We start from the raw sequence: 13,800 nt of genomic DNA, 5'->3' as shown, positions 1-13,800 counted from the left end.
GCTGGCGGTGGCGGCACTGGAAGGGAATCCCATCCAGGGAGCCCATGGACAGGAACTGGGGGAAGCCCGGGCCGCGCTCCGACAGCACCACGGGCAGGGAGCGCAGGGAGAGGAGAACTGGGGGGACACGGACATTTGGGGGCTGGGGGGGCACGGCTGAAGGAAAGGGGCAACGGGGAGAGCTGGGAGAGCAGGGAAGGGGCTTTGGGGCTTCCAGGGTTGAGAAAAAGGGGTGGTGGGGGTGGGTAGATGTGGGATGGGTGGAGTTAAGGGGGTTCCTGTACTCAGAAAAAGAAGTTCCAAGCGTCCCCGGTGTACCCATTCCCATGACAGGGCAAGGAAACCCAGGATGGCTGGGAATAGGGGTCCAGGGTGTCCTCAGTGAAACATTAATTTTGAAGAATTAACGATTTTAGTTAAACCAGATATTGCTGAAGTAAGACAGATAGACTTTCCTTTGGATAAGCAGAAGCCAGATTTAAGGAACTGATAAATCATGAGGCCTGTCAACTTATGTTTGTGTATTCTGACTAATCAATAGGCTTCAAGAAGGACAATGAATTCATAAATCAAATACCCCTGGGAAAACAGGATTCAGTTGTCACGCAACACTAAAAGGTTAAAAAGTCAAAGCGAAGAAGACTCACTTACTTCATCATTTTGAGACCCTGCCCCATAAAAAGAACCACCGACCCATTTCAAAGAACAAACCACGCATGCTTAATAGCTTTTGGCTAATTACCATACGAAGCGGGGAATGGGATGTACTAAAGTCATGAATATACATTTGTGTTTTGGGTATTCAATACTTCTGTACATAAAAAGACCCTGTGATCTTCTGTGAGCGCGCGTGTTTGGGAGCTATCCCGCACGCTGCCCGGCATCGTAATTAAACATACACTTTCTAACTTTAAACTGTTAGAGAGTCTTTTGTCCGTCATAGTTGGATATCAGCATTAGGGCGATATTCATATTTTTTTAATAATTCACTCAGTGTTGAGGAAAGGACGGGCTTGGGTGCTGGGACGGGCAGAAATAGGGGTCTGGGGGGTCTCTATGTCAAAGAAAAGGGGGCTCTGGGGGCAGGGAGAGGCGGGATGTCCGGGAAAGGGGTGCAGGGCTGTCGGTGCCGGATAAGGGGGTGCAGGGTGGAAGCCATGGCCGGGAATGGGGGTTCGGGGCGATGGCGGCGCCCAGGAATGGGGGTTTGGGGGGCCCCTCTTTGGTGCCCGCCAATGGCAGCCCGAGTGTGCAGTGACGTCACCGGTCGCCGGGCAGATCCGAAAGTGCCCGAGGGAGCGCGGGGGGAGCGCACGGCGGAATTCCCGGGAATGCCCCGGGATCCCCTCCGGGCATCCCCCGGGACCCTCCTCGGCCACGCCCTGCGGGACCCCCGGGCCGGGTTGTGCTCAACTCCCGGCGCCTGCGCTCCAACTGTGCCGGGAACCCGCGGGCGTCGGCCCAAAGCGGGGGAAGCGCCGCCATCCGCGGATCCATTTTTTCCTGCGGCTGCGGCTCCCACCCCCGGCAGAGCAGGACTGGGCGCGGGGACTCCGATCCCTCATTCCCAATCTCCTTCCCTCGCTCTCTGCTGTGCTCTCCCTTTCCTTCGGGTGATCATCAATCGCAGAGTGGCTGGAGAGCCGCGTGCCCAGCCCGGGTTTCCCAGGAAAGGGAGGCCTGGGGGTGAGGTGCCCCGGGCTGGCCGGGAATGGGGCTCCGGGGCTCCCCGGGCTGACGGAAACGGGATGCGGGGGCTGGGAGAGGAGGATCCCCGGGCAAGGGGGTGCGGGGCGGTGTCGGTGCAGAATAAGGGGATGCAGAGGGTCCCGGAGCTGGGGAAGGGGATGCGGGTGGGTCCCAGTTCCCAGGAATGGGGATTCCAGGGGGTTCCGTTGGGCTCCCCAAAGCCCCTCTCAGGGGGGAGAAGGAGCTGGGTCAGGAGCTGTGGGGAGAGAAAAGGGGGTGAGCCCGGCCTGGGGGGACATGGGGGAGTCACAGGTGCTCCGAGGGGGGATACGAGCCCCGGGGACCCCCCTCACCTTCTCCCGCAGCGGAGGCCGAGCCCCAGCCCCGGCAGACGAAGCCCCCGAGCCCTGGCAGCATCTTGGGGGACGTCCGGTGGCAGCTCCGGGGGCGGGAGGGGCAGGATGCGGGAAAGGTCGGCGGCTGCCGGGAAGGGACCGGCACGGACTGGGACAGGCTGGGATGGACTGGGACACCGGCATACACTGGGATACATCGGGATACACTGGGATACACCGGGATACACCAGGCCCAGGACTGGCACCCACTGGGAGCAGGGAGCGCAGCGGGGCGGGCTCGGGGAGCGCGAGGGGATGGCGCCTCTGACCAGAGGGGAAAGGATGGAAGGGCTGGATGGCAAACTCCGGAGCTGAGGCTGAAGGGATGGAAGGGCTGGATGGGGAACTGCGGAGCTGAGGATGAAGGGATGGAAGGGCTGGACCACAAACTCCGGAGCTGAGGCTGCAGACGCGGGAGGTCCCGGCAGGCAGGGGGTGCGGGCCTCAGAGCAGCCCCAAAAGACTCAGAGCAGGGCCCAAGAAGCATCAGGGGAGGGACAGGAGCGACCCCGCTCCCAGCACGGCAACAGGCCCCGGGTTAGTGAGGCAGGAGATAACCGGGCCCCAGGTCAGTGGCTGCTCCAGGAGCAGAGGCTCACCCCCCACCAGAAGAAACAGGACCGAGCTGGACTTCTGCAGCAGCAGTGAGTTCTTTTCCCCAAACAGCAGCTACAGCACTCTCCTCTGAAGGCTCAGATCAGAAAATGATTGCGAGTTTCCCCTCCCTGCCCCGTCTCAAGCACCCAGCCATCAGTGCCTCTTAGCAACACAATGGGAAAAAATTCCACCGGTAAGGAGTAAAGAAAAGAAAAGGGAAAAAAAAAAAAAACTACACTGAACCCCCAACACTGAGGTGATCCTGGGGGTGACTGGAACCATGCTGGGATGGGAACACCTGGGAACACCTGGGACCATGCTGGGATCATACCGGGATCATGCTGAGTGTAACTGAAAGTGACTGGGATCACACTGGGGGTGACTGGGAGGCAGAGGGCCCATGCTGGGAGTGACCTGGGCCTTCCCTGGGGTGGAACTGGGGGAACTGGCCCAGCTGGGGCTCAGGGTTGTTCTGCCCCAGGGCTGCCACCCGCAGCCCCACAGAGCCGAGGGACAGGGCACAGCTGAGGGACAGGGGACAGCTGAGGAACAGGGCAGAACTGAGGGACAGGGGACAGCCAGGGAACACGGCCTGGCCCAGGGACACTGAGCTCCAGCACTCTGGGCTGTTGTGCCCGGGCTGTTGCCCTTGGGCTCCCAGCACAGGCCAAGGGGGGACAATCCTCTCCAGAAACTGTTGTTTGCTTTAAGCTTTGCTCTGGAACATTCCCAAGGAGCCACCTGCAGTGGCTGGAGCCCAGCCGGGTGCCCGGGGCCACCAAAGCCGCTCGGGCAGTGCCCTCCTGCCCCGGGCAGGGCAGAGAACAGCCAAGGAAAGGCTCGTGCTGGGCTCAGGGCAGGGACAGGGCACTCCCCTGGCGCTGCCACGGGCACAACAGAGCCGGCCTGGGGAAAGGATTGGCATTCATGGCCCATGGAATCCCAGCAGGGATTGCTTCTCATCTCACTGCTGTCATTGCATTGGTCAGCGATTCAAATCATTTGCCCATGGAATTCCAATGGCAGTGGGCTGGAGAGGAGATCCATCCATGGAATTGTCACCTGACTGCGATGAGAGTGGGGTCATGCCATGGAAATTCCATGGGAATTCCTGCATTCCCAAGTCTCCCCATTTCTGAATCCTACATTTCCACAGGAATTCCCCTTCCCCTCTCACACCCACCCTTGTTCTCCAGAGCCTCCCAACCATATCTGATGTATTTTGGGAGCTCTTCAATAATGGTGTGTCCCAGGTAATGCATCACCTGCTCCACCATGATCCCTTTGGATTCCCAGCACCTCTGGGGGATCCAGGTGGCACCGTGGGACACCGCAAAGCTCCTGGATCCCAGCTGGAAGGAGATGAAATCTGTCATAGCCGTACCTGTGGGATCCAGGGATGCTCCATTGGTCAGGAGGTCACAGCTGGAAACCACCTGCACCGTGTGGAGACCTGGGAATGAGGAGAGAACGGAGCAATGGAGTTGTGTCCCAGCCCCACAGAGCCCCTTGGAGCTCCCTGGATTCCCATTCCAGCCCCAGAGATCCACCCCCATCCCCAGAGATCCCATCCCAGCCCCTCAGAGTCCTCCATTCCCACAGATCCCAGCCCAGCCCCTGGCTCCCCCCACTCCCCCGCTCTGGTTGTACCGGCCCTGTCTCCAGGTCACCGTCGGCAACGAGCCGGTTCCTCTCCTTGAGCCGGGCCTGGCTATCCCAGTGTCCTGGGTCTGCCTATCCCAATATCTCAGCTCTCTCTATCCCAATCTCCCAGCTCTGGCTATCCCAGTATCCCAGCTCTGGTTATCCCAATATCTCAGCTCTGGTTATCCCAATATCTCAGCTCTGTCTATCCCAATCTCCCAGCTCTGGCTATCCCAGTATCCCAGCTCTGCCTATCCCAATATCCAGCTCTGCCTATCCCAATATCCCAGCTCAGCTCCCGCTGCCATCCCCGGTGTCTGCGGCTCCATCCGGCCCCGCTCGCTGTCCCAGCGCTCGCAGGGGTCCCGTCCACATCCCCACAATCCAGGACCGGGGGATCCCCGGGCTGGGCTCCGACAGCGCCACTTCCAGGTACTGCAGGGAGTGGAGAAGCGGGGAGACACGGAGATTTGGGGGAGCTGGGGGGCTGAAAGTGGGAGTTTGGGGATCCAGGGGGGTCAAGAGGCCAAGGAAAGGGGGGACTTGAAGAGCTGGGACAGCTGAAGTAGCTTCAGGGGCTCAGAGTCAAGGAAAGGGGGTGCAGGGAGTGGGAGAGGTGGGATGGGGTGTCCAGGGAATCCTGTGCCCAGCAATGGGGGTGCCAGGGCTCCTCAGTGTGAGGAAAGGAGGGGCTGGGGGCTGGGAAATGCAGGAATGGGGGCCCAGGGCGCCCAGGGTCAGGGAAAAGGGCGGCTCTGGGGGCTGGGAGAGGCGGGGTGGCTGGGAAAAGGTTGTGTTGGTGCCGGATCAGGGGGTGCAGGGGGGTCTCAGGGCCGGGCAAAGGGGTAAAAGGGCACCTCGGTTCTCAGGAATGGGGGTGCAGGGGGGTCTCAGGGTCAGGGAAATGAGGGGACATGGACTTGGAGAAGAAGAAGGGAGTTCCAGGGGATCTCTGGTTTTGAAGAAAGGTGGGGCTGGGGGCTGGGAAAGGCAGGAATGGGGGTCCAAGGCATTCCAGGGCATCCCAGGTCAAGCATACAGGAAATGTGGAGACTGGGAGTCATGGGATGGCCGGGAAAAGGGGAGCAGGGGGTCCTGGTATTCAGAAATGGGGGATTCAGGGGGGACCCTGTGCAGGACAAGGGGAGCAGGGGGGTTCTGGTGCCGGGAATGGCGGTTCAGGGTCCCGGGGCCGGGGTCCCACTCCCCCTCCCCCCGCAGGAGCGCCCCCAGCCCCAGTGCTGGAGCCATCGCGCTGCTCCTACTCACTCCCAGTATGATCCCAGTAGGATCCCAGCACAGCCCAGTCACTCCCACTCCTGGCATTCTCCCCGACAACACAGGGATCCGGGGGGGGGGGGGGGGGATTCGTGGTGGCCGACGGCGCTGCCCAGGTCACCAAGAGGCGCCGGGAACATGAGATGGAATCTGAGGAATTCACAAATTCCCTGGGGCACACCTGCCTGGAATGTCTCCGGAAATGTGTCAGATATGGGCAGGAGGCACTGGGGCCCAAAGGGGGGGAGGGAAGAATTCCCATAGGAATGCGGGATTGAGAAATGTGGGATTTGGGATGGCAAAATTTGGGAACATGGGAATTCCCATGGGACCTCCAATGATGGACCCCACTGCTGTCCCATTCCCATGGGAATTCTGTAGATGGATGTCCCTGCCATCCCATTCCCATGGGGAATTCCACGGGCAGATCTCATCCCCATCCCACTGCCATGGAAGCTCCTATCCGGTTTCCCCCCAAACCCATCCTGGGGGTGGCCCTGTTCTTTGCCCTCCCCACCCCCACAAGACTCCTGGGGGTCCGCCCATGACCCACCCAGCCCCCCCAAGCTCCTCCTGGGTCCCCCCTCATCCCCCCCCGGGGATTCCTGGGAGTCCCCCCGTGTCCCCTTCCCCAGGACTTTGGGGGTCCCCCCGACCTGTCCGTGCCCCTCCCCCATTCCTGCCCCCCTGTGATGGTGGGGGGTGGGGGCTGAGTGCTGGTGCCCCCCTGCCTGCAGCAGATCCAGCGCTGAGGGGAGTTCAGGGGGTCCCTGAGCATTTGGGGTCCCCGGGGATTTGGGGGTGACCCCTCGGGCCCCCAGGATGTCCCTGAACACGTTGACGCTGCCCGTGCACAGTGAGAAGGTTCAGACCCGGCACGGGGTCCCAGCTCTGTCACCGGCATCGCCCAGGGACCCCCAAAACCTCCCGGGATACTCCAAACCCTCTCAGGACACCCCAACCACCCTGCAGTCCAAAAAACATCGCTGTGACACTCTAAAAGCTCCCCAAAACCAAAAAAACCCCATACAGATCCCCCCCCCCCCCAACCGTCTCAGAACATCAAAATTCCCACAGGACTTCCCAACACCCCCAAGACCCCCTTGAGAAGGTTTATACCTGGCACGGGGTCCCCCTCTTTCTCACCGGCAGGTTCCCCAAAACAGCCTTTGGGTTCCCCCTGGGATCGCCTAATCCCCCCTTCGGGACCCCTGTGAACCCCCTCCGGAACCCCCAAAGATCCACCATGACCCCATAAACCCCTGGGATCCACAGAACCCCCCCACCCCAGGAACCGCCACACGTTTACACCCAGCACGGGGTCCCCATCGCCATCATCGGCATCACCCGGACCCCCAAACCCTTCCGAGATCCCCAAATCCCCCCGGTACCCCCAACCCCCCCCCCCCCCCGGGCTCCGCTGCCGGAACCAACGGGCGTGGTGTTGCCCTTTTCAGGGGAGTTATCCTGGGAACCGACAACAGCGGCGGCTCCTAAAGCGGCGATGGTAGAGAGAATCCCAAAAATCCACCCTGGGGGGCAAAACATCCCCCACAGGGGCTTGGAATGGAGGCGCCCTTAAAAATGTCACTGGAAGGGGTCATGATCAACCCTTTAAAGGGGCTTGTGGGGCTACGGTCCCACAAACACCCTAAAATGGGCAGGAAAAAACACCCCTGTAGTGGTGGGATCCCACCTGGATGCCCCATGGACGGCTGGAGCCATCGCGCTGCTCCTGCGCGCGTCCAGTAGGATCCCAGTATGATCCCAGTAGGATCCCAGTACAGCCCAGTCACTTTCACTCCTGGCATCCCCCCCCCACCCCCCCCCCTGCCTTCCGACCTTTCCCGGCTTCATCCCCGCTCGTCCCGCGCCCCGCGGGCTGCGAGGGGTCCGGGAACGGAGGAGGAGGGGGGGGAGGGAGGAAGAGGCGGAGCGGCAGCGGGAAGCGGGAGGAAGAAGAGCAGAGGAGGGACCGGGCGGCTGCAGCGCTCCCTGAACCCGCAGCCCCCCGGGACCATCGGCCCCATCCCGCAGGTGCGCTGGGAGCGGGGACCTCGCCCCAAATATCCCGGGGGGGTCCCCGGGAGGTGTTTTTGGGGGGTCCCGGTGTCGGCAGAGCCCCGGCGGGGGCCGGGGGAATGCGGGTCCCCCCAGGTGGGGGTTGGGCTTCCCGGGCCGGGCCCTCCGAGCTCTGCCGGGGCCACGTGGGGAGCGGCGGGACCGGCGGGGGGACACCGGGTTTGGGGAGCCCGGCAGAGATCCGGGCTTTGGGGACCCCCTGAGCGGGACCCCAGAGACAGGAGAGCCCCAGGAGCCCAAAGCGGGGACCCCGAGAGGGGGGGACCCCTGGGATTGCCGGGACCCCGTTGGGGGGTGCTGGGGCTGGAGGGGCGGGATGGCCGGGAAAGGGGTTCGGGGCTCCCGCTGCCGGCAGTGGCTGCTCCCAGGATGAGCCCAGTTGTCCCCCCCGTGTGGTTCCAGTTTCCTGGGCACTCCCAGTATGAGCCCAGTCAGTCCCAGTATTGAATTATTAAAAAAAATATGAATATCGCCCTAACGCCGATATCCAACTATGACGGACAAAAGACTCTCTAACAGTTTAAAGTTAGAAAGTGTATGTTTAATTACGATGCCGGGCAGCGTGCGGGATAGCTCCCAAACACGCGCGCTCACAGAAGATCACAGGGTCTTTTTATGTACAGAAGTATTGAATACCCAAAACACAAATGTGTATTCTTGACTTTAGTACATCCCATTCCCCGCCTCGTATGGTAATTAGCCAAAAGCTATTAAGCATGCGTGGTTTGTTCTTTGAAATGGGTCGGTGGTTCTTTTTATGGGGCAGGGTCTCAAAATGATGAAGTAAGTGAGTCTTCTTCGCTTTGACTTTTTAACCTTTTAGTGTTGTGTGACAACTGAATCCTGTTTTCCCAGGAGTATTTGATTTATGAATTCATTGTCCTGCTTGAAGCCTATTGATTAGTCAGAATACACAAACATAAGTTGACAGGCCTCATGACTTATCAGTTCCTTAAATCTGGCTTCTGCTTATCAAAAGGGAAGTCTATCTGTCTTACTTCAGCAATATCTGGTTTAACTAAAATCTTTAATTCTTCAAAATTAATGTTTCAGTATGATCCTGGTCACTTCTCCTCACTCCCTGTAGGATCCCAGTACGAGCCCAGTCAATCCCAGTTATTCCCCATTATGATACAATTTTCCCCCAGCAGGGTCCCAGTTGCTCCCAGTTCTTCCTACTGGTGTGTTCCCAGTTCTTTCAGTTGCCCCTAGTATTGTCCCAGTCCCTCCCAGTATGATGCCAGTCTTTCCCAGCAGGGCCTCAGTCACTCACACACACCCCCAGTTGCCCCCAGCACATTCCCAGTGACTCTCACTCTTGTCCCAGTCACCACCTGCGTGGTCTCAGGTACTCCCAGTCTATCCCAGTTGCCCTGAATATTCTTGTAGTCATTGCCAGGCCCTCCCAGTTCCCTCAGCATGGTTCAGTTGCCCCCAGTTTTATTCCAGTCACTCAGTACATCCCAGTTGGTCCCAGTTCTTCTCAGGGTATTCCCAGTAGGCTCTCAGCATGGGTCTGGTGGCTCCCAGTAACTCCCAGTCAGGATCCATTGACACCAACTATAATCCCAGTATGATGCCAGTCACTCCCAGTATGATGCCAGTGGCCCCCAGTGACATCACAGTTGCTCCCTGTCAATGCCAGCATGACCCCAGTACCCTCCAGTATGATCCTCATGGCTCCCAGTCTCTCCCAGTGTATTCCAGTCAAACCCAGCATGCTCCCAGTCACTCTCAGTTTCACCCAGTTACTTTCAGCATGATTCCAGCTGCTCACAGGCACTCCCAATCATTCGCAGTATGATTCCAGTCACCCTCAATGTGATCCCAATCTCATCCAGGAGGGGCTCAGCTTCTCCCACTGTGATCCCAGTATGATTCCAGTTACTGCCAGTAAAGTTCCAGTTGTTCCCAGTTGCTCCCAGTATGATCCCACTTGTCCCTAGAATAGGCCCAGTTCATCTCAGGATGATCCCACTCACTCCCAGTTGCTCCCAGCATGGTGCCAGCATGGTTCCCAGTGTGGTTCCATTCCCCCCAGTATGGTTACAGACACTCCCAGTTTATCCAATTGGCCCAGTGTGGTTCTGGTTACCTTAGAATGATCCCAGTCTTTCCCAGTTGCCTCCAGCATGATCCAAGTTTCTGGCAGTTTCCCAAAGTGTGGTCCCGGTTTCTCCCAGTATTATTCTCATTACTCCAGTTGTGGTCCAGTCTCCTCAGCATGGTTCCAGTACCTTCAGGTTGATGCCAGTTGCTCCCAATATGTCTACATTTTATCTCAACATGGGCCCAGTAGATCCCAGTAACCCCCAGTCAGGATTCATTCACACATGCTGTAATTCCAGTGGCTCCAAGGATGATCGCAGCTGCACCCAGTTACCTCCGGTATGGTTCCAGTCACCCCCAGTATGACCCCAGTCACTCCCAGATACTCCCAGTATGATTTCCAGTCATGCCGAGAGTGACTCCCTATCTCTCCCAGTGTGGGCCCAGTTGCTCCCAGTCACCTCCAGCAAGGTTCCAGTCACAGCCAGCACCTTTCCTGTCACTCCCAATCTGGTTCCAGTAGGATCCCAGTACGACCCCAGCATGGGCACAGCTGTTCTCATTATCATCCAGCCTGGTTCCAGTTTTTTCCATTTACACCCACTGTGGTTTCAGTCTCTCCCAGTGTGTCCCAGTTGCTCCCAGCACATTCTCAGTCACTCCCAGTTGTGCTCAGTTGCTCTAGCCTCATCTCAGTTGCTCACAGCCCCTCCCAGTCACCCTCAGTGCAATCCCAGTTGCTGCCACTGTGATCCCAGTATGATCTCAGTTGCCCCAAGCATGGTTCCAGTTTCTCCCTGTTCTTCCAAGAGTCATCCCAGTTGCACCCAGTTACCCCTAGTATAGTCCCAGTCACTCCATAGATGATCCCAGACGCTCCCAGTCATGCCCAGTTGCCTCACTGTAGACCCACTCACTCCCACTTGCTCCCACTTGCCCCCAGCATGGTCCCAGTTCTCCCCAGCATGATTCCAGCTGTTCCCAGTGTGGTTTCAGTCCCCCCATTACGGTCACAGACATTTCCAGTATAGCCCAGTTGCCCTCAGCACGCTTGTAGTCATTCCCAGTCAGTCCCAGTTGCCCCTGTAAGTTTCCAGTTACCCCAGTACAAACCAGTCACTCCCAGTGATGTCACTGCTGGGATCCCCCAGCCCTCTCTGCGTTCCCCCCATTGTGAGTCTCCTGAGAGGAGCCCCAAGGGCTGTAGTCCCCACCCAGGGTCCCCAGAAAGCCTGGAGGAGCAGAGCCCTGTGCCCCCCAGGAGCCCAAAGTGGGGAGCCCAGAGAGGGGGGGCGCCGCCATTGGCGGGACCCTCAACAGCCTGGAGAGGGGCAGGGGGGACTCCTTGGACCCCCTGCACCCCAAAGCAGAGAATAAGGGGAGAAGGGACTCCAAGGCCCCAACACCTGCCATCATCCATATATGGGGAGGTGGAAAAGGGGGGAACTCTTCAGATTCCTGGGACTCTCAGCAGTCTGGGGAGGGCAGGGACCAAGTAGACCGGGGACCCCCAGTACAAGTGTGACTCCCAGCAGTTGGGATGGGGGGAACCCCCAAACACCCAAGGGGAGAGAGCAGAGACAGGGAACTCCTGGGAGGCGTCTTCAGGGCTGAATCTTGGTGTTTGAGAGGTTTTTCTGGACCCTCGATGCCCAATGACCTCTAGAGATGGACTTGGGCAGGGCAACTTTCAAACTCAATGTACTCATCCCTTGTTTTCACCCCAAACCAGGACTTCCAAAACCTTGGCCAGGTGGAGGAGGAGGCTGCGAGGAAGAGGAAGATGCCCCGGGACAGCCAGGCAGGTGAGGAGGAAGTCAGTGCCCCTTTCCCCCTCTCTCCTGCTTCATCTCCCAGCCCAGCATGGCCCCCGGCTGCAGGACAGCCCTGCTGCCAACGCCGTCCTGCTGGGGATGAACTGAGGGGATCTCCTTCATCTTCCCTCTGGCACGGAGGCAAATCCCATCCTCTCCTTGTCCTTCCTCCCCCAGACAAGGAGTTGAGGATGGAGACCAGGGAGGACAAATGCCCACAGCAGAACCTCGTAGAAGAGGCCATTTTGAGCAACTCTACGCTTTTCAAGGGGGAGGAAAAGCCCCAGAGATCCCAGAGGAGGAGGGGCTCCAAACCCATCCCAGGGTGCTCTGAGGAGGAAAGATCCACCCTGAGCCAGGAAGGTGGCCAGAGCTTCAGCCAGGGCTCTGCGCTTGTGGTCCATGGGCAGGTTCATGATGGGGAGAAGCCCCACAAGTGCTTGGAGTGTGGGAAGGGCTTCAGCCAGAGATCTCACCTGATTAGCCACCAGCGGATCCACACTGGGGAGAGGCCCTATGAGTGTCCCCAGTGCGGGAAGAGGTTTCAGACCAGCTCCTATCTCCTCAAGCACCAGCGGATTCATTCAGAGGAGAGGCCCTTCCGCTGCCCCGACTGCCGGGAGGGCTTCAAGTGGAATTCCACCCTCATCACCCACCGGCGCATCCACACTGGGGAGAGGCCCTACGAGTGTGAGAAATGTGGGAAGAGCTTCAGCCAGAGCTCCAACTTGATCAGCCACCAGAACATCCACGCTGAGGAAAGGCCATACAAGTGTGGGGAATGTGGGAAGGGCTTCAACCAGAGGTCCCACCTGATCATCCACCAAATGATCCACACTGGGGAGAGGCCCTATCAGTGTTCTGAGTGTGGGAAGAGATTTCACACCAGCTCCAATCTCCTCATGCACCAGCGGATTCACACAGAGGAGAGGCCCTTCCGCTGCCCCGACTGTGGGAAGGGTTTCAAGCAAAACTCCAGCTTGGTAGTCCACCAGCGCATCCACACTGGGGAGAGGCCCTATGAGTGTCCCCAGTGTGGGAAGAGCTTCAGCCACACCTCTAATTTGACCCGACACCAACGGGGGCACCGGTAAGTGAGGACCTTGGGAATGCCTTGACTGTGGGAAGAGTTTCCTGCACTGCTCCAACTCCTTCCCCCATTGAGGGCCCTAATTAGGCAGAGCCCTGGTGTTCCACATTCCCGGTTTTCTGCACTGGGGAGACACTGGGCTGGTGGTCCTTTTGTTTGGTGGTCCCTAACAATCTTTTGATTCATTTTCATCCCTTTAAAACAACCCAAATTCAGGTAAAATCAACCAATTCATCACAGGCATCTAAAGCATCACTTTTTAGTCTTTTGGGGGAATCTGGGAATCAGGGAGATACTTGGGAAGGTATGGGGGGTTTAAGGTGTTTGTTGTAGTTGTCTCCATTTCTTGGCACTCCAAAAGACATGGGGGATTGTGTTGTGGTGTGTTTTGTTCTTTTGGTTTGTTCTGTTACTTCCCTGGGTTGTTGGTTTTCTCCTAGTTTGTCCCCACCTAGCCAGTTGTCAATCCTTCCCCCACCTGCCCCTTCCTTCCAGACTGTTCCCTGTCAATCCCCTGACCCTCAAAGCCTCATGGCCTCAGGTGACCCACGCTCCTCCCCTTGTTTTCCCTCTTGGTTTGTCAAATGTAAACCCCACCGTTCACTCCTCCCCTACTCTCTTACCCTTGGCTAAAGATTTGAACCCTCCCCTGAAACCTCCTCCGTTTTAAACGAGCTGGCACACAGCTGCCCCTGTCTTCAGTTCCTGGGCCCTCCACTGGAATAAAACCCTTTGGAACCCAGCCCGGAGCTCTCCCTCTCGTCCTTGTCTCCACCGTGTGCCTGGTAACCGCCCAAGTGCCGTAGAGCATCATCTCCAAGCCGCTCCTTAGGTCATCCTGCTTCTGGGGAGTGTCCCACTCCCGGCGTGGTGCCGTGGAAGGGCCAGCCGGCTCTGGCACTGCGTCAGGATTGATCTCTCAGCTCAAAACCACTCACTGCCACTGAATACTACTCAGTCTCAGCCCAAAAGTACTTGATTCCACAGGCCCTCAGGGTGGAATGGGGTTGGAAGGAGTTAGGGTGAAGTGTGCTGCAAATCTGGAGGGGTGAGATGGGCATTGGGTGGAGCAGGATGGATGGGATGGGGTTTGGGAGGGGTGGGATGGGGGAAACCAGGCTTGAGAAGGGGGTCTTGATGTCCAGCAGGGGTGGGATGTGTT

The 13,800-nt window shown here is 58.4% G+C and overlaps 1 protein-coding gene and 1 long non-coding RNA gene across 2 annotated transcripts; one reads left to right on the top strand and one right to left on the bottom strand.

The window, feature by feature from the left end:
- Positions 1-26: 26 nt before the first annotated feature.
- On the bottom strand, positions 27-4,217 carry LOC136303692 (uncharacterized). The gene is made up of 3 exons (XR_010724280.1): positions 4,066-4,217; positions 2,043-2,843; positions 27-1,945 (listed from the first exon to the last, which is right to left on the bottom strand). It is a non-coding gene; the product is annotated as an uncharacterized lncRNA (long non-coding RNA).
- Positions 4,218-11,739: 7,522 nt separating this feature from the next.
- On the top strand, positions 11,740-12,642 carry LOC136303649 (zinc finger protein 154-like). Its single transcript, XM_066207245.1, has one exon. The coding sequence runs from the start codon at positions 11,740-11,742 to the stop codon at positions 12,640-12,642; it is 903 nt and encodes a 300-aa protein (XP_066063342.1).
- The last annotated feature ends 1,158 nt before the right edge of the window (positions 12,643-13,800 follow it).

The sequence above is a fragment of the Chamaea fasciata genome, unplaced genomic scaffold (genome assembly GCF_029207755.1).
Source record: "Chamaea fasciata isolate MVZ Bird 193981 ecotype frontalis unplaced genomic scaffold, bChaFas1.0.hap1 SCAF_40, whole genome shotgun sequence".
Taxonomy (NCBI): Eukaryota; Metazoa; Chordata; class Aves; order Passeriformes; family Sylviidae; genus Chamaea; species Chamaea fasciata.
This window is presented reverse-complemented; position numbering and strand designations above follow the sequence as displayed.